A 17,275-nucleotide genomic window follows, 5' to 3' on the forward strand; every position below is an offset into this window, starting at 1 on the left:
GACGTATTTGATAGTCAATGGATGTCCGTAAACCCAAACAATTTTTTTTGGTAATACTGGTTTTCATGGTTTGTGATTTGTTTATGGGCTTGTGGTTGTATTGGTATTTTTTCAAGTATGTGTGATTGTATGATTTTGTTGAGAGAACCAAATGAGAGAGACATTACAGTTGAATTTAATGATGTTGACATATTATGGCATTAGCAAAGCATAAGACTTGGCAATGCATGGGAACACATTAACGCATAAAGGAGCCATGATTTCTGGCAGCACTCTTGTGATTCCTGGCTTTAATTCGAACAGGAAAAAGTTACCTAATTCTTTTCTTCATTCTGTTTGGATGCTAGGAAATTACTGGAAAAAGGAAAAGAAATTGGCTGAATGTATGTTTGGTTATCAATCCAATTCTAATCGATTCCTTTTTATTCTATTACTTTCAACTGTTTGAATGATCAAACAGAGCGTAAATTTATATATTATTTGGATGATTTGGACTTTTTTCACCAAAAATTTGAGAGTATATGTTTAGAGACCCATCTAGTTGGTGGCATGCCTCACCATCATTCACAACTTGGTTTAACTTTCCGTTGATGTTTTGAACTACTTTATATTTATGCTACAGAAAAAAAATTCCATAAAGAATATATGCATATATAAATTGGGGATGGTGGGCTCTTGATTTATGCCTCTTGCTAGGTCTAGAGGCAGTGGCTTTTTTTATTCCAGAACCCTAACAGGTTGGGCCAAGATGGGTTTCCTTTTTGTCTAATAGTAGTACTGACTTTGATGATTGTAAGTTATTTTGAGGAAAAATGAAATATTTAGAAATCCTGTCAGTCCAGTGGCAAATTGTTTAAAATTTTTTCAGAACATTGATAAATTTAGTGTGGTAATTTTGCAAAACAAGAAGTTTATAAGCCGTATTAAATCCTTATGACAGTGGGAATTTTTTGACAATGGGATTTATTTAGGTGCTTCTGCTGTTTTAGGCATGGACAATAACCACACAACTTTGTTGGTTAGTGATTCTAATATTCATTAGTGTAGGGAAGTTCATCTGAAACTGAATCAAGGGAATGCTAGTTAACATTGATGCCAAATATTTCAGAGTTCAACATAATAATTGTGAGCATTGATAATGTAGGTTGTAGATTTGTAAGGGTGATTAAAATTTGGTTGGGGACGGCTTATGGGGTAGTATTACTGGTTTTTTTCTGGTCCAGCTAAATGTGGATTATAATTTAACACTAGGAAATGTAGAACTACAGATAATTGGAAGAAAAGAAGAAAATAAATAAGATAAAGAACGAAATGATGTTGAGGAAGTAGGAAACTGAGGTAACCATAAATTTGGTTCCTTAAGCATTCCCAATGGCAGAGTTAAGGTTATCACACTTACTAAAGAAAGCCTCTCAAGTTGTATATTCTTAATTAAACATTCTTGAAATTTCAAAAAAGGTGATCAAAATCTTTCATGTTCACTTGTAAAACCTATTGACTTAGTTAATGCAGACAACCTTATTAGTTCATTGTTGTAGACTGTAGCGTGTGGAAAATTCCCCTACTAGAGTAATGGGAACACTGATGTACCGAGCTGGAGAAACCTCACAAGGAAACGTGGGAGCTGTGAGTGCAAGCATGTGCAGGTTGCCACCTCAATTGGTCCCCCACACCTAGAATCATGGAAGTTGTTGAACCAAAGGAATGTGATTTGTTATCAGCATGTCTACAATGAGTATATGCAATCAATGACAACTACCAGGTGGTCCCCCACCTGGAGCAATGTTGAAAGGACACCTGGAAGCATCCACATTCCATGAAACCACCTTGAGAAGCAAGTAAGGAATACTATATATATTTCATAAACTTCACATTGAAGGTAACTGAATTGAACTGAACTAAGGAGAACTGTTCTAATCACACTTAACATACATTTCTTCTCCGATCACTGATTCCCACGCCGGAGGGGTTATCCGGCCAACCCTGGCCGGGCAGCTTTAACGGTGCTTCTTGTGGCAGGAGTCCCGGTCCCTAGATAGTCTAACTGAGTGCGGAGCCCCGATCCACTTTCATCTAGTACGGAATCCAGTACGCACAATTGGTGCGGTGAACGTGGATCACTTTATCTCTGAGCTCTGCATTCAGTTCCGGCAATGGGGATTGAGGACATTCCGCCTTCAGCACATACTCCACAGACGGAGAAGACGAAGGACAAAGGTTTGGCACTCCCAACAGTTCTGGAGGAGCAAACTGGAAACAATAATCGAACCCCCGAATCCGTCGAGCATCGACTGCCCTTCGCCAGAGGTTCTTCTCATCATTTCCTTCTGGAAAAGGATTATAGAGATCGAATTATAGATTCCATGGGAATGGAGATACAAGAATTGAAAGCTCAACTTAAGAAGGTGTTGGGTGATCCGACGAAAAATAGGACGGAAGCAGAGCCCTCTCGTTTGCAACAAAGGAGCTCGTCTAGAGAACTACCAGTGAAAAAATTCCTCAGGAATGACTCTGGGCAATGAAGCCTACCTATCCCAGCACAGAGTGAAGCGGTGAGTAGCCACACCCGTGGGTCACACCGGAAGAGGGCCAAGAGGCAGAAGACGGTTAGTCAACAAACTGAATACCCTCCTCAGGACCTTCGCACTTGGCTGATTGGCAATAGGCAGAACGAGCAACATCGAGATCATTTGGACCGTACTGTTCACCAGAGAGAACATCGAGCGCTGGACAGGCTCGTCTCTTCGCCATTCTCTCCGAAGATTGAGACCATGAGACCTCCAAAGAAGTTCACTCCACCAAAGTTCACTTCGTACGATGGGAAATCGGACCCTTTGACACATATCAGCCATTTTAGACAGATGATGTCCCTATGGAGCCGAGATGAGGCACTGATGTGTAAGGTCTTACCATCCAGCTTGGGAGAAACCGGACTCCGATGGTTTGATCGACTCCCCGCTGGATCGATTCATGGCTGGAAGCAGCTCTCCGAAGAGTTCCTAGCCAGGTTCGTCTCCAATACTAAGATCCCAAAAGAGCCGAATACACTGTTCGGCCTCAGGAAGGAGTAAGAGGAAACGCTGCGCAATTATGCTAGGAGATACTGGGAAGAGTATAATGATCTGGAAGAAAATGTGTGCAGCGAGCAGATGGCCGTTATGTCCTTCAAACATGGTCTGCGCCAGGAAAGTAAGTTGAGACGATCACTTACCAAGCGCCCGGCCACAGCTTTGAAAGACTTGCGCACCAGGATTGAGCAGTATGCTCGTCTCGAAGACGATCAGATCCCCATCGAGGTAGTGTCAGCAGAACAAACAGCCCGGCAGAAGAAGAGAACGGATCGAGGAGAACACCGAGAGATTGCAGTGAATGAGGTGGATAAATCCAAATCCCACGAAGCCATTGTGATTGTGTTCAAAGAGCCAATATATCGAATCCTGGAAAAGATCAAGAGAGATCCCTTCTTTGTTTGGCCGCCGAAAATGTTGGGAGATCCAGCTCGGCGCAATCAGAAGCTCAGATGCACCTACCACCAAGACAAGGGACACATGACTCAGAACTGCAGGGCACTGAAGCAACACTTGGAAGACCTGGTGGCAGCTGGACACCTAAGGAAATACATTGATCAGGATAAGGAAGTGGCCGAGCTGGGGAACCCACCTCCAGAAGCAAATATTGAGCATCCACCCCGGCTAATAATAAATGTGATCCATGGGACAACGGCTCAGGAATCTGAGGAGGCACTGAAGGAAGAGATCGCTAAGGCTGCGCAAATTCAGCGAATCATGTCAGTGGAGCCGGCATCGAAAAAGGTGCGTACAGTATCTAAATCCCCCTTGTGCACTGTTTCATTTACTAGCAAAGATTTAGAAGGCATACAGCATCCACATACTGATGCATTGATTATAACTGTTGGAATTGGGAAACGATTTGATGTAAAACGAGTCCTAGTAGATCAGGGCAGTGCGGCAGACAAACTGTATTATGATTTGTTCAGAAAGCTCGGCCTCTCCGAGCAGTATCTCACCCCAGCAGCAGCCCCGTTGGTCGGTTTCAATTCACAGCCGGAATGGCCGCTCGGCAGAATAGTATTGCCAGTCGTAGCGGGGACAAAAACCCTCCAGATAGAGTTCTTGGTTATTAATACACTATCCCCTTATAACGCCATACTTAGCCGTCCGTGGATTTATCGAATGGAAGCAGTCCCTTCAACCTATCACCAGCTCATCCGTTTCCCAACAGAACACGGAGTAGAGCAGATCTCAAGGGATCAAGTTGCGTCCAAACATTGTTTCATGGCAGCATTAAAGGCAAAGTAGCTCTGCAATCGGGTACAGACGGTAGAAGTGGCTGGACAGCCAGTCTTGGAAGATGTGGGGGGAACTCCAGAGGAAAAGATGGTAGAGGATTTGGAGAAAGTCTTGGTAAGAGAAGATGACCCGAAAAAGTACTTCCTTATCGGTACCTCGCTAGGCGCTGAAACTTCAGCTGCTGGAACTGCTGAGGGAAAATATGGAGGTATTCGCGTGGTCAGCATATGATACTCCAGGGTTGGACCCAGAATTTGTTTGCCACAAGCTCAACATCAATCCTTCAGCTCGGCCCATTGTACAGAAAAGTCAGAGATCCTCAGTTGAGCACACCGAAGCAGTAATTGCCGAAGTTGAAAAACTCCTGGCCTCGGGTGCAATCAGAGAAGTTCAGTACCTGTAATGGCTGTCTAACACAGTTGTAGTCAAGAAGAAGAATAGAAAATGGAGAGTTTGTATCGATTTCACTTGCTTGAACAAAGCCTGCCCTAAAGATAGTTTTTCGCTGCCTCGCATTGATCAACTAGTAGACTCAACAGCAGGGCATGAGCGCATGAGCTTTCTGGACGCTTATAGCGGTTATTATCAAATACCACTGTTCGGTCCGGATCAAGAAAAGACAGCGTTTATCACTCCGAGAGGGACTTACTGCTACAGAGTAATGCCGTTCGGCCTCAAGAACGCCGGGGCGACCTACCAGCGAATGATCACTCGGATGTTCAAAGACCAACTAGGGAAAACCATGGAAGCCTATATAGACGATATGGTAGTAAAAAACAAGTTCGCTACAAACCACCTCACAGACTTGAGAGAAGTTTTTAGCATCCTGAAAAACCACCACCTTCGCCTCAATGCCTCGAAATGTGCCTTCGGGGTAGGAACAGGGAAGTTCTTGGGATACATGGTCACTCACAGAGGAATTGAAGCGAATCCGGATCAAATCAGGGCAATACAGGATCTCGAAGTGCCAACAAAGTCTAAGGAACTGCAGAAACTAGTCGGAATGGCGGCCGCACTGAATCGGTTTATTAGCAAATCCTCAGATCGAATGAAGCCCTTCTTCCAGCTTTTGAGGAAAAAGGCAGTATTTGAATGGAGGAGCGAATGTACTAAAGCACTGTAGAGCCTCAAAAGATACCTCAGTACACCTCCTCTACTGTCCACTCTAGAACCGGGAGAGGAGCTGTACCTCTATTTAGCAGTTTCAGATCATGCCGTGAGCGCGGTATTAATTCGAGAAGTTGACAAGGAACAGAGACTAGTATATTATGTCAGCAAGACTTTACTAGATGCCGAGACATGGTATCTACCACTGGAAAAGTTAGCTTACGGGCTGCTTATCGCCTTAAGAAAGTTGCAACATTACTTCCAGGGGCATACCATTAACGTCCTCACTGAATTCCCCCTCAGATCTGTATTCAGCCGAGCCAATTTCTCTAGTCGAACAGCAAAGTGGGCAGTAGAACTTGGTGAGTTTGACATTTGGTATCAACCCAGGACAGCAATCAAGGCCTAGGTCTTGGCAGATTTTGTCGCAGAATTTACTCCCACCCAGAGTACCGAACCGGGGAATCTGAGTTCGGCACAAGTGCCATGCGCCACCGAACAAGGAAAACCCAGTGCTTCGGAAGCATGGAAACTCTTTATTGGAAACATCTGGCAACTCTACGTCGATGGTTCGTCCAATAACCGAGGCTCGGGGGCAGGAGTAGTTCTTATTTCTCCAGAAGGATTTATTTGGGAACAGGCTCTCAGGCTAGGCTTGAAGGCTTCAAACAATGAGGCCGAGTACGAAGCGTTATTGGTTGGCTTGCGTAGCACCGAACATTTCAGTGCAGAACAACTTCTTGTTTTCAGCGACTCACAACTAGTGGTAAACCAGCTTTTTGGGGTCTATGAAACTCGAGATGAAAGAATAGCTATGTACACAGGCAAGGCTAGAGACCTACTTAGAAAATTTCAATCCATACGAGTAAAACGAATCAGTCGGGACAAAAATAGCCACGCAGATGCTCTGGCATGCCTCGGCTCATCAGTGGATACACAGGATGCCCGGAGAGTTTGGGTTGAGTTTGTACCAGAACCAAGTATTGCATCTCTAGTCCTCTGCAACAACTTAGAGCCGAGCTGGATGGATCCAATATTGGTCTTTCTGAAATCTGGTAAACTCCCCGAAGACAGAAGGGAAGCCAACAAGATCAGGCATAAATCAGCTCGATTCTGGATCTCACCGACTGGGAAGCTATACAGATGTTCCTACCATGGCCCCTACCTCCTATGTGTGCATCCAAATCCTGTCGAGAATGTTCTTTACGAAATTCACGTTGGGATTTGTGGATACCACGTTGGCGGAAGGTCACTGGTGCACTGAGCCCTCACTCACGGGTACTGGTGGCCACGGATGCAACAAGATGCACAGTAGTACGTACAGAGGTGCGACAAATGTCAGAGGTTTGCTCCACTCATTCATCAGCCAGCCAAAACTCTCACTCCACTCACCAGCCCGTGGCCCTTTGTGCAATGGGGCCTGGATATTGTTGGACCATTAGCGCGAGGCACTGGGAACAGGCGATTCTTCATTGCTGCAACCGACTATTTTACCAAGTGGGTTAAAGTTGAGGCACTGGCAAGCATCAAAGAGGCCGACACAAAGCGGTTTGTTTTGAGAAATGTGGTAGTGTGTTTCGGCATTCCGCGGGTACTGATTGCGGACAACGGAACACTGTTCGATGGTAAGATCTTTAGAAAATTTTGTGCCGACCTCAGAATTGAGTACATGAACTCTTCTCCAGGGTACCTGTAGAGCAATGGTCAGGCAGAAGCATCGAGCAAAACCATCATCAACGGAGTGAAAAAGCGGCTTGAACATGCCAAAGGCAAATGGGTTGAAGAGTTACCTCACGTATTATGGGCCTACCGAACTACAGCACGACGCCCCACAGAAGAAACACCTTACTCTTTAACCTATGGAATAGAGGCTATCATCCCACTCGAAGTAGGTCTCCCAACCCTTTGGTCTGAATTATTTGAAAGCTCCAGTAATGAGGAAGCTATCGCGCAAGCACTGGATATGGTAGAGGGCCGAAGAGAGGCAGCGCTGATCAGACTTGAAGCATATCAGCAGCAGCTCATCAGAAGTTTCAACTAAAAAGTTTTCCCAAGGCAATTTATACCAGGAGAATTGGTTTTGAGGAAAGTCATGGATCACAAACGGGTGCCTAGTGAGGGCAAACTTGGGCCGAATTGGGAAGGTCCCTATAAAATCACAGCCGTTGTTGGAAATGGAGCTTACTACCTAGAGGATTTGAATGGCAAAGCGATACCTCGGCCTTGGAACGTAGCAAACCTCAAGAAATACTATCAATAGAATCATCCCCTAACTTCTCTATCAGGATGTAAAGGCACTTATTTGTTGACCAATGCAAATGTTTTCCCACTCCTCTCAGATTAATCCAATTCTTGTAATTAGCTTTGATGTTTATCAAATGGAATTAGCTTTGGTTCTTACCAAACGGAATCAGCTTTGGTTCTTACCAAACGGAATTAGCTTTGGTCTTTACCAAACGGAATTAGCTTTGATGTTTGTCAAACAGCATTAACTTTGGTTTTAACCCAAATGGCTCAGTTTCAGAACGACTGAACAGAATTTAAATTTGGTTAGCACTCAAACATGCTAAGTGGTATAACTTGGTGGAAAAATGTTTGGCAACTAAATTGGAATTTAGCCAAGTGGAATTGCTTGGTGGAAACCGCACTAATGTATCTTAAGTAAAATATCTCTATTTAGCCAAGTGGAATTGCTTGGTGGAAACTACACTGACATATCTTAAGCACACATCTTTGCACCTACAGAACTTCTTAAGTATCAGCACATCAACACTTCAGTATTGATTCAAACTAGCAGAGTTGGAACAAACTCAACTGAGCTACGTCAAGAGCAAACTTCTAGTATCAGCCTTACTCAGCTACAGCTGGGGGCAAACAATTATTTTTTTTAAAACCTACCTGGACCTGAGTAAGACATCCCTCTTTGCATTTCTCTCATTCAAATGCACTTGTACTATCAAAGTTGAAATAGACTCAAGCAGTTCTATACAAGGGACAACTCTTCAGTATCGATCTTACTTAGCTCCAGGTGGGGGCAAACAATTGTTTTCTTTCGAAACCAACCTAGACCTAAGTAAGACCCACTTACGAACTCAAAGCACAGCCATACCACATATCCGTTAGCCACGCCGATCACTAGTTCGGCCCCGAGGTCGCAACAGTGCTCGGCCGGGAGCAAATAGTGCATTGCCACACTGAGCATCAGTCCGGCCCCAAGGCCCCAACAGCGCTCAGCCGGGGGCAAGCAGTACAGAAATCAGACAGAGCATCTATTTAAAGACAATATAGAATCAGACCGAGCACCTATTTGGCCCAAAGGTCCCAACAGAGCTCGGCCCGGGGCAAGCAGTATAGAATACATTCAGACATAAAAGCCAAACAGCATCAAATTGCAAGTTCAAAGAGAAAATTATATCATCCAGCAAAGGGCACAGAAGGCCTCACAACCAGCAGCACAAAAAAAAAAAAAAAAAAAGAAAAGGAAAAATTGTCTTGATAAAGTGAAGAAAGAAAGCCCGTCATGGAAACTGAGCCACAATACACCAAAACAGAAAAGTAAAAAGTTCAAATCCTTGCAACATCAATTTTCATCAACAGTGGGCAACTCAGGAGCAGCATCAGCAATTTTGTCCAGGCCATCTGCGGGAGGAAAAGTAGAGGAAGCTCCAACTTCCTGAGAAGTAGGAGCCACCTCAACCACATCTCTCGTGGCTTCGGTCTCTAGGGTTTCAACCCCTTCAACGTCCACCGTTTCAGCGGCAACATTCACGCTCTAGGTCTTGCTTGCAGAATCATCTTTTAGGGAAACATCGTCTGGCAGAACAGCAGGGGTAGAAATAGTCTTCAAACCCAAGGATCTCGAAGGAACAGGGACATCATGATACAGGGAAGAGACATCATGATACAGGGAAGAGCCTTCAGGAACCATCGCAGCGGCTAAGGCACTCGTCCAATCCTTTACAAAGAGCTTGTCTCGCAGCACTAGAACCTTCTCCTTGTACGCCGCCCCAGCTTCATCCCAGCCTTGTTGCCAGTGCTTGGCCTCCAGCGCAGTACGCTCGGCAGCTATCATGGCAATAACGGCCTCCAGTTCGGCCACCTTTCCCTTGAGTTGAGCCTGTGTCCCAATGGCAGCCTCCTTCGATTGTTCAGCAGAAACGACAATCTTGTTCAAACGAAAGGCTTCCCTCTCAGCGGTTCGGCGTCCTTCCTTCTCTGACTCCAAGTTTACCATCAATCTCTCTACGTTCATTGTAGCCTCCAGCACGGCCCTTTCCAGCTCTTCAGCACGGGTAATGGACAGGTGCATTCTCTGGATACACTGCAAAGGACAACAAAGAACTTAGAAAAAAGGAAGACATCAACGCAACAACGAAGTTAAGTAAAGTGAAGAAAACACTTATAACAGTCATCATTTGAAGGGTCCCCTTCAAGATAGGAATGCCACGAGGCCCATTATGGTCGGCCATATCAACCGGCAACAACAAAAACTTGGTCAAATCAAAGGCAAAATCTTGTGAAGCGACAACTGAATCAGAGGTGGAAATGGGTCTGCCCTTATGCAATATTGGCGGCTCCCATTTCTCAAAAGCATCATCCTCAGCAGGATCCTGAGAAGCTTCCCCCACCACTGCTTTGCCAACCTCCCTTCTTCTCTTTTTTGCTCGTGCAGCGACTAAAGTTGAGGGCTCGGCAGCAGTCACAAGGGTCCTAGAAGCTTCAACTTCCATCTTTACCTCTATGAGGCTCTTCACCTCGGTCTTCTCTAGAGGGGTTTGCCAAGCACTAGAGGCTCCAAAGGCCTCGGCCTCTAAATCCACCAACACCCTTCTTTTTGCCACAGACCCGCTCCCTGCAAAACTGGGGGCAAGGGAGGGCGCTCTCTCAGAAAATACATCTTGACTCGAGACCAGAGGGGTAAGAGGCGTGTCAGTCTCGGTATCAAAGTCCAGAAGGGCAGCAGCGAGCCTTGCCTTCTTTGGAATAACAGAACGGTAAGTTGACTGGTAGTCCAATAACACAGGTGCAAATCTCTTTTTATACCTCAAGGCAGCTTTGATGGCTTCAACATTCTCTCGGTTCGGCCTTCGTTGGAAACGGGAAGACTCTGTAAAAAGAAAGCAACCCATCAGAGCAATATTCAAAATAGAGTAAGAAACACCAAAGGCATTAGAAGGAGAGGCCCGAACCTGGGTAGCCGTCTTTCTGTGGCATCCGTTCAGACTGAAACTCGGTTCTGGCGGGGAACTCCCAATTTCCACCAACTTATAGGAAATCGTCATTGTGTTTATTCGAATCAGGTAGTCCAGTAACTAAGTGGCAATCAGCCGAGCGAACACGCAGGTAATATGTACTATGGTCTTTGTTATGAGAAAGGGTGTAACATCCCAAGATATCCCATATGTCAAGGTTCAGGCCCAGTCGTCTATTGAGGGCAGACACGCCGCAAACAACACAGAAAAGGTTCACAAATACTTGCATTGGGGTTAACTAGACTTGATGCAGCAAACGGCGCACTAACGGGTCAAGAGGAAACCGAACCCCTCCCTCGACTATTGCCGCGATGGGAAAGGCAACGGTGTTCCTCGTACCCATATGTTTGGCGTTTACTTTTGCCAGTGAAAGGGTAACGTCATGGGGAATATTGTAATCTAGATGGAACATAGCCATGGCCTTCGAGGTATCAACCAAGGAACGAAACTTCCCCATTTGACTAACCTAATGGGACAGAAGTAGGATTCAGATAACAGAGTATGGGACACGAATAGCAAGTGGGCCAAACAAGATGATTAAGACAGAAAAGGGAAAGAGAAGAAGAGTCATGAGACAACTTACAGAGATCAGAACAGTGGTAGTGAAGCAGGATCAGCGGCGAAGAAGCCCAAGCGGAGCACCAACGAGATCAGTCCAAAGGAATGGGAAGAAGCTCTTTCTCTCTCTTTGGAACTCACTAGAGGAATGAGAAAAGTAAATCAAGGGATTTGAATTGATAGCCTGAGCATTTATTACACCAGTCGGCGTGCAGGTACATGAATCACGACCTTCAGTATGGAGTCGACGCATTATCTCTGCACACTTATCACACGTCGCCACATGTTACATGAAAGGACGCATGCAGGAATTGTGTGTCAGGATTGAACCGCCACCAAGGCCGAACTGGGGGAGAACCAAAACGACGCGACGCTTGGAAAGCCGAATAATAGCTCCCCCCAAGGGGAACCTTAGCGTGAGCTAGGGGGCAAATGAAGGGGCTAAATGTGAAAAGGGGTCAGGTCCAAGCCTTGGGCCGGCCCAATCCGACAAAGTCCGAATCCAAGCGGGTCAGATTAGTATATGGACAAACCAGTTGAGCCCAACTCTATGATCAACAGTCCACCCAAGTCCTCAAGCACTTGGGCCCAACCCGTAGTGGAAAGGCTAGCCTAGCCGTAGTGCTGGTCTGGGCCGAGTTGCGAAACAAAATCTGTGGGCCGAACGGATAATGGGCCAGCCCATCTCCATGAATGATCCTAAAAAAGGCTGAGCTGAGGCACATCAGTAAAGAATTGAAGTACATGAGTACCGAGCTGGAGAAACACCACAAGGAAACGTGGGAGCTGTGAGTGCAAGCATGTGCAGGTTGCCACCTCAGCTGGTCCTCCACAACTAGAATCACGGAAGTTGTTGAACCAAAGGAATCTGATTTGTTATCAGCATGCCTACAATGAGTATATGCAATCAATGACAACTACCAGGTGGTCCCCCACCTGGAGCAATGCTGAAAGGACACCTGGAAGCATCCACATTCCATGAAACCACCTTGAAAAGCAAGTAAGGAATACTATATATATTTCATAAACTTCACATTGAAAGTAACTGAATTGAACTGAACTAAGGAGAACTGTTCTAATCACACTTAACATACATTCCTTCTCCGATCACTGATTTCCACGCCGGAGGGGTTATCTGGCCAACCCCGGCCGGGCAGCTCTAACGGTGCTTCTTGTGGTAGGAGTCCCGGTCCCTTGATAGTCCAACTGAGTGCGGAGCCCCGATCCACTTTCATCTAGTGCGGAATCCGGTACGCACATTCCATAATCATTTAATTATGAAATTCAGCCACTAAAGTTTTTTTTTCCCCTGTACATATTTTTACCAAAATCAACTTATTTCACCAGGTATACATATTTGACATCTACAAGATGAGGAAATCCGCAGTAGATGAGAAGATTCTCAGCTACAATGATGTTGTACTCAGACGATCAGATCTGGACATTCTCAACGGTCCATATTTTCTAAATGATCGCATCATTGACTTTTATTTCAGTTATCTTCCTTCATGTTATCCTTCCGAGGAGATCCTACTGGTTTCAACAATTGCTTTCTGGATAGCAAACTGCCCAGATATCGAAAGCCTCAAGGATTTCATAGAACCCCTTAATCTCTCTAGTAAGAAACTGGTAATATTTCCTGTCAATAACAACGATGATGTGACAGAAACCGAAGGTGGGAACCATTGGAGCTTACTCTTGTTTGAGAAAAACGCAAATGTATTCATGCATCATGATAGCTACGGAGGACTTAATGTTGGGCATGCCAAACAGCTTTACAGAGCTATTGTTGGATATATGGGGATCCCGGATATAGCATCAGCTTGTAAATATGTTGAGTACTCTAAAACCCCATAGCAAGTGAATGGCTATGATTGCGGTCTATACGTTGCAGCTATTGCGAAAGCTATACGCAGCTGGTATGAAAGCAAAAGTGAACTAAAAGATGAAGATGGGTTGTGGTTTTCTACGATGAATGAGCAGGTTAATCCACCTGTTGTTGCCAAGATGCGCAAGGAGATTTTGGGGCTAGTAAAAAGATTCATGGCCATGAAGTGAAAATCTTGAATTGCATTAGTTCAAGATTCAAAAATTGCAAGTCTTTTTTTCTGCGTCTATCAGAATAGATTATGGATTTTAACTTAATAGATTATAGTTTATAGTTGGATTATAAATCTAAGTTTCAGAGATTAGTGTTTGTTTAAGTAAGTTATAAAATGACTTTTATTGTGTAATTGTCTTTTTAACCCTTATTAGTTGTAGAGATTCAGGAATAGAAGAAAAATGAGGGATGGACCCTTTATCCAAGAGCATGATGGTAATATTTTAAAAAAGAGGAGATATTTAAGTGAATGTTCAGGGGAAAACAGCTTCTGTAAGCAAAAACCTTACCAACTTGCCTTTTCAAATCCACTTGTAATTTGATATTAAAAATTAACTGAAATAAGCTTATGTTGTTTCACCATAAGCTACAACATACATGTTATTTTGGATGGTCTCGAGACTGTCACGGTTGTGTTGGAATCAAATGTTTTGATCTTCTTGTTCTATTACACTGAAGATAAGTAATGAAAAACAAACGGAGTTCTTAAAAAGTATTTATTATTATTATTTTTTCTTTGGTAAAAAAAAAACTACAAATTAGTTTGATGAAAAAAATAAAAAATAAAAAATACTCATCATTTTTATATAATTTTATTTGTTTTGGGGCAAACTAATTATTTTAGTCAAACTAGTTTCTATTTTTTAAAGAAAATAAAAATAAAAAAACAAATTCTAAAAATAAATTGCTACATCTTTGTTTTATAACGAAAATATATGTGAATATTGATGTTATTTTTCATTATCATCCATTGGTAAATAGTTTCAACAATTGATAAGGATGTTGAACACAGTTATTCACATTCCAACAAAAAATTTGTGGATGGTTTGTTTTGTAAGTGCATTCAGCATATCATAAGCAGATAAAAAATGGTGGGGAATCTAAGTGTCATGACCAAATTTGCTCCAAAAGTCGTCAAAATACCTAGAATAGAAGCATGAATTTTGAGGAACTCAACTATTTTGAGAGTAATCATATAGTACAAGCTTACTGGTACAAAAATAGAGCCTGCATTTGTTCCCCTTTGTTTATACAATCTAATATGAAGAAGAAAATGAAAAATCAATAAAAAAAAATGCACCTGAAAAGTGAATAGTACAACCTTAGTTTTGACTGATGTTTCAGAATGTTGTGAGAACACAATCTACATACCCATCTACGGTATGAGATATTGATTAGAATCTCTACTTCCAGCAATGCACAAACATCTCTAATTTATGTACATATTTGTCGATGAGACCAAAAACAAAATTAGAATGTCTCTTTGGCCCAAAAAAACCAGGAGCCCTGCGTTATCACAAAATCTAATAAAAAACAAAAAGACAAAAACAAAACTTCACAAGTTACTCATTTGGACAGATTTACTATCAAAAGTTGCACATTACGAGAAACTTTCAAAAGCCAGTTACAAATGTCTAGAAATGTAATCTAGAAAACCCAGAAAGGAAGACAAAAAGATTATTAGCTGTAGCTAGCTAGTCAACTATATAATATTCTTCTAGCTAGTTCCTGTCCTAAATCAGTTAGTAGTAGATACGATTTTTATGGCGTAAAGCTTCATTTACCTTATAGCTTAGCAATAGTGTTAGCTTCACAGAGAAAAGTGTTTTTAATATATCAACATTCATTATAAAACCAAAATTAGTTGGAGCACTTGTCACACCCTGGGTAAAACCAAAGACAATCCTCACTTGGAGCACATTAGTTTTTTGAGCCAAGCTCGATCAGCCTATAACTTTGGAGTCACTTGGCAAGGAGCTCATCATTTTAAATAAGTTTGGGAGACTCAATATCTAAATGGATTGCCAACAACCATACATCTGCTTAGATAAGTACTATAGAGTTATCAGGCCTTGTAAAACTTCCAATCATTTTAACACGACTTCTTTCTAATACAAAATGACAAAATCGATTCTCTGTGAAAATTTACTTTTGCCTAATTGAAGATAAATAATGGATTCTTACCCAGGGCTTCAGCATTCATTCACGACATGCTTATGTCCGCTGGGTAACTCCTCAACACTCTCAAGAATGTAGCAATCTCCTGCCAAAGGAATACATCTTCCTATATCATCTACAACTAAAATTTATATTTCAAAGCTGAATGATAATAAAATCGACTACACCTTTGGATGCCCAAGGGCATTCTATGTTTTTTGGTCAGCCATTGATGCTTCAAAATCCACATAGAATAGATAAGGGAAGTGCCTGTACGAGAATATCAAACGCATCGAGCAAATAGATGAACAAAACGATGTGTGGAAACCAGTAAAATCATGAAAGTGTCAAATGCATAAAAATGCAACAGACAAATTGGGCAGTATATTTACTTTGGAAATCTATTATTGTTATCGTCTAGTGTTTGCAAGGCCTGCTTCTGCAGTGGGCGACTTTCAATCTGGTTCAACAGCAAAACAACAACAAAGGCTGTCAGTACGGCTGTATCCAATTGGGATGCCTCGGATCTGACATGTCTCTTGGGAGTAACACGAAACTCAGAATTATGGGTGTATTCAATACTCCCAAATAAAAAAGGGAATTGATCTATGATCGATTTCGTAACAAATTCATGGATATAGTTGTACCTTGTAAAAATTTATAGTTATACTTCGTAAAAAGACTTATTTCTTGTCTTTTGTACAATTGTTCCTTTCTTTTAGAAAGAAATTCATGGATATATCCATTTCCGTTCAAAACAGATCTAATATTTGTATATCGAGTCTTTTAAAGAGTCTCTTTTAGATTATCCTTGTCTTTGTTTATGTTTCAGGTTTGAACAAATTATTCTAATTCGTCCCCGCCTATGGATTAGTCGACATTTTCCACAAATTTTACGAATAGAAGCTTTTATTTTCATCCAACCAATAAGAAGAGACAACAAAATTCCCAAGAAAGGAACATAACTTAGTTAAGTTAATTTCTCTCATTGCAAAAACAGCAAGTGCCTTGAAAAGCATTCCAGGACCTTCCTCTAGCAAGAAAACTATACTTGTCCAAAAGAATAACAACAATGGTTAGTGAAACATGCCCACTGAAAATTTTAGAAACTTGAACATTTCAAAGCAGATATGGAATAGAATCATGGTAAGTTATCTTGCACAATAACTAGTGATTCGTAAAGTGAGACGCTAACCTTGAATAGCCTATCGGTGCCAGGAATTATAGGTTCTCTTGTAAGAACTAGAAATTGAGTGACATTATCGGAGTCATCCTGTTGAAGACAAAGCATTATTAACTTGATGCAATCATAATATCAACAAAGAAGCAAAGTTCATAACTAAACTAGTAATTTTAGATAGCAACCTGAATATCTTCAGCAAGTATATTCATTCCGTAGATCCTTACAGCAGTAGAGCTAGCAATTGCTCCTATGTCGTTTAGTTTGTGGAAAGCAACAAACTATAAACATGAAGAAAATTTAGGTTACAATCATAGACAAACCATAATTAGTTCCAAAAGTGTCGAGATTATCAAGAGAAATTTTACAAACACAAGTCTATCACCAGAAAATGATTCATATATATTCATTTAGGTTACTCCAAGTTAAGTTGGCCTAGGAGGCCTTCTATGCAAGGCTACCATGGTGGTATCCAAGACTTGGAGAAGCTAACAAACAGTTGGCTAACTGACAATTTTTACCTACCTTTGCTGCACCAGTTGTTGGACTGATATGCTCAGAAGTGGAATTGTGATATCCCTGTTCCGTAATATGTTAATTGGTCCTTAATATGGGTATGATTATGTGTCTAATATGATTTTGTGTGCCATTATATAAAAATATGTGGTTTTGAATTTCTATCTGTTCACCGTAGGAATATCTGTTTGATTATCTGCTTTGGAAATTTAATTGAAGGCCCTATTGGCCATAGAAACCGAAATTGATTGCGCCATTGTGATTGGCATAATTTTTAGAGCCCACAGTGAAATTTAATTGAAAAATGATTCGG

General features: G+C 42.3%; 2 protein-coding genes, 1 long non-coding RNA gene and 1 pseudogene across 4 annotated transcripts; 3 read left to right on the forward strand and 1 right to left on the reverse strand.

The window, feature by feature from the left end:
* Positions 1 to 252: 252 nt before the first annotated feature.
* LOC114268552 (NEDD8-specific protease 1 pseudogene) lies at positions 253 to 13,300 on the forward strand (annotated as a pseudogene). Its single transcript, XR_014343292.1, has 2 exons — positions 253 to 383; positions 12,575 to 13,300. The product of XR_014343292.1 is annotated as an NEDD8-specific protease 1 pseudogene (transcript).
* On the forward strand, positions 3,150 to 4,319 carry LOC114268556 (uncharacterized). Its single transcript, XM_028209737.2, has one exon. The coding sequence runs from the start codon at positions 3,150 to 3,152 to the stop codon at positions 4,317 to 4,319; it is 1,170 nt and encodes a 389-aa protein (XP_028065538.2).
* Positions 4,398 to 7,458, forward strand: LOC145800485 (uncharacterized). Its single transcript, XM_082890171.1, has 5 exons — positions 4,398 to 4,518; positions 4,730 to 5,394; positions 6,058 to 6,672; positions 6,784 to 7,008; positions 7,114 to 7,458. The coding sequence occupies exons 1-5, from the start codon at positions 4,398 to 4,400 to the stop codon at positions 7,456 to 7,458; spliced, it is 1,971 nt and encodes a 656-aa protein (XP_082746297.1).
* Positions 13,301 to 14,869: 1,569 nt separating the features above from the next.
* LOC114268551 (uncharacterized) lies at positions 14,870 to 17,009 on the reverse strand. Its single transcript, XR_014343293.1, has 3 exons — positions 16,632 to 17,009; positions 16,462 to 16,539; positions 14,870 to 16,311 (listed from the first exon to the last, which is right to left on the reverse strand). It is a non-coding gene; the product is annotated as an uncharacterized LOC114268551 (long non-coding RNA).
* Between the last annotated feature and the right edge of the window lie 266 nt (positions 17,010 to 17,275).

The sequence above is a fragment of the Camellia sinensis genome, chromosome 10 (genome assembly GCF_055761805.1).
Source record: "Camellia sinensis isolate YWXY chromosome 10, ASM5576180v1, whole genome shotgun sequence".
In the NCBI taxonomy this organism is placed as follows: Eukaryota; Viridiplantae; Streptophyta; class Magnoliopsida; order Ericales; family Theaceae; genus Camellia; species Camellia sinensis.

Coding starts and splice junctions, on each gene's coding strand:
- LOC114268556 (XM_028209737.2), top strand. CDS start 3,150: ATGGCCGTTATGTCCTTCAAACATGGTCTGCGCCAGGAAAGTAAGTTG.
- LOC145800485 (XM_082890171.1), top strand. CDS start 4,398: ATGGTAGAGGATTTGGAGAAAGTCTTGGTAAGAGAAGATGACCCGAAA. Junction 5,395..6,057: donor AGCTTTTGAGGAAAAAGGCA/GTATTTGAATGG, acceptor ATTTGGGAACAG/GCTCTCAGGCTAGGCTTGAA. Junction 7,009..7,113: donor TGTGTTTCGGCATTCCGCGG/GTACTGATTGCG, acceptor GGGTACCTGTAG/AGCAATGGTCAGGCAGAAGC.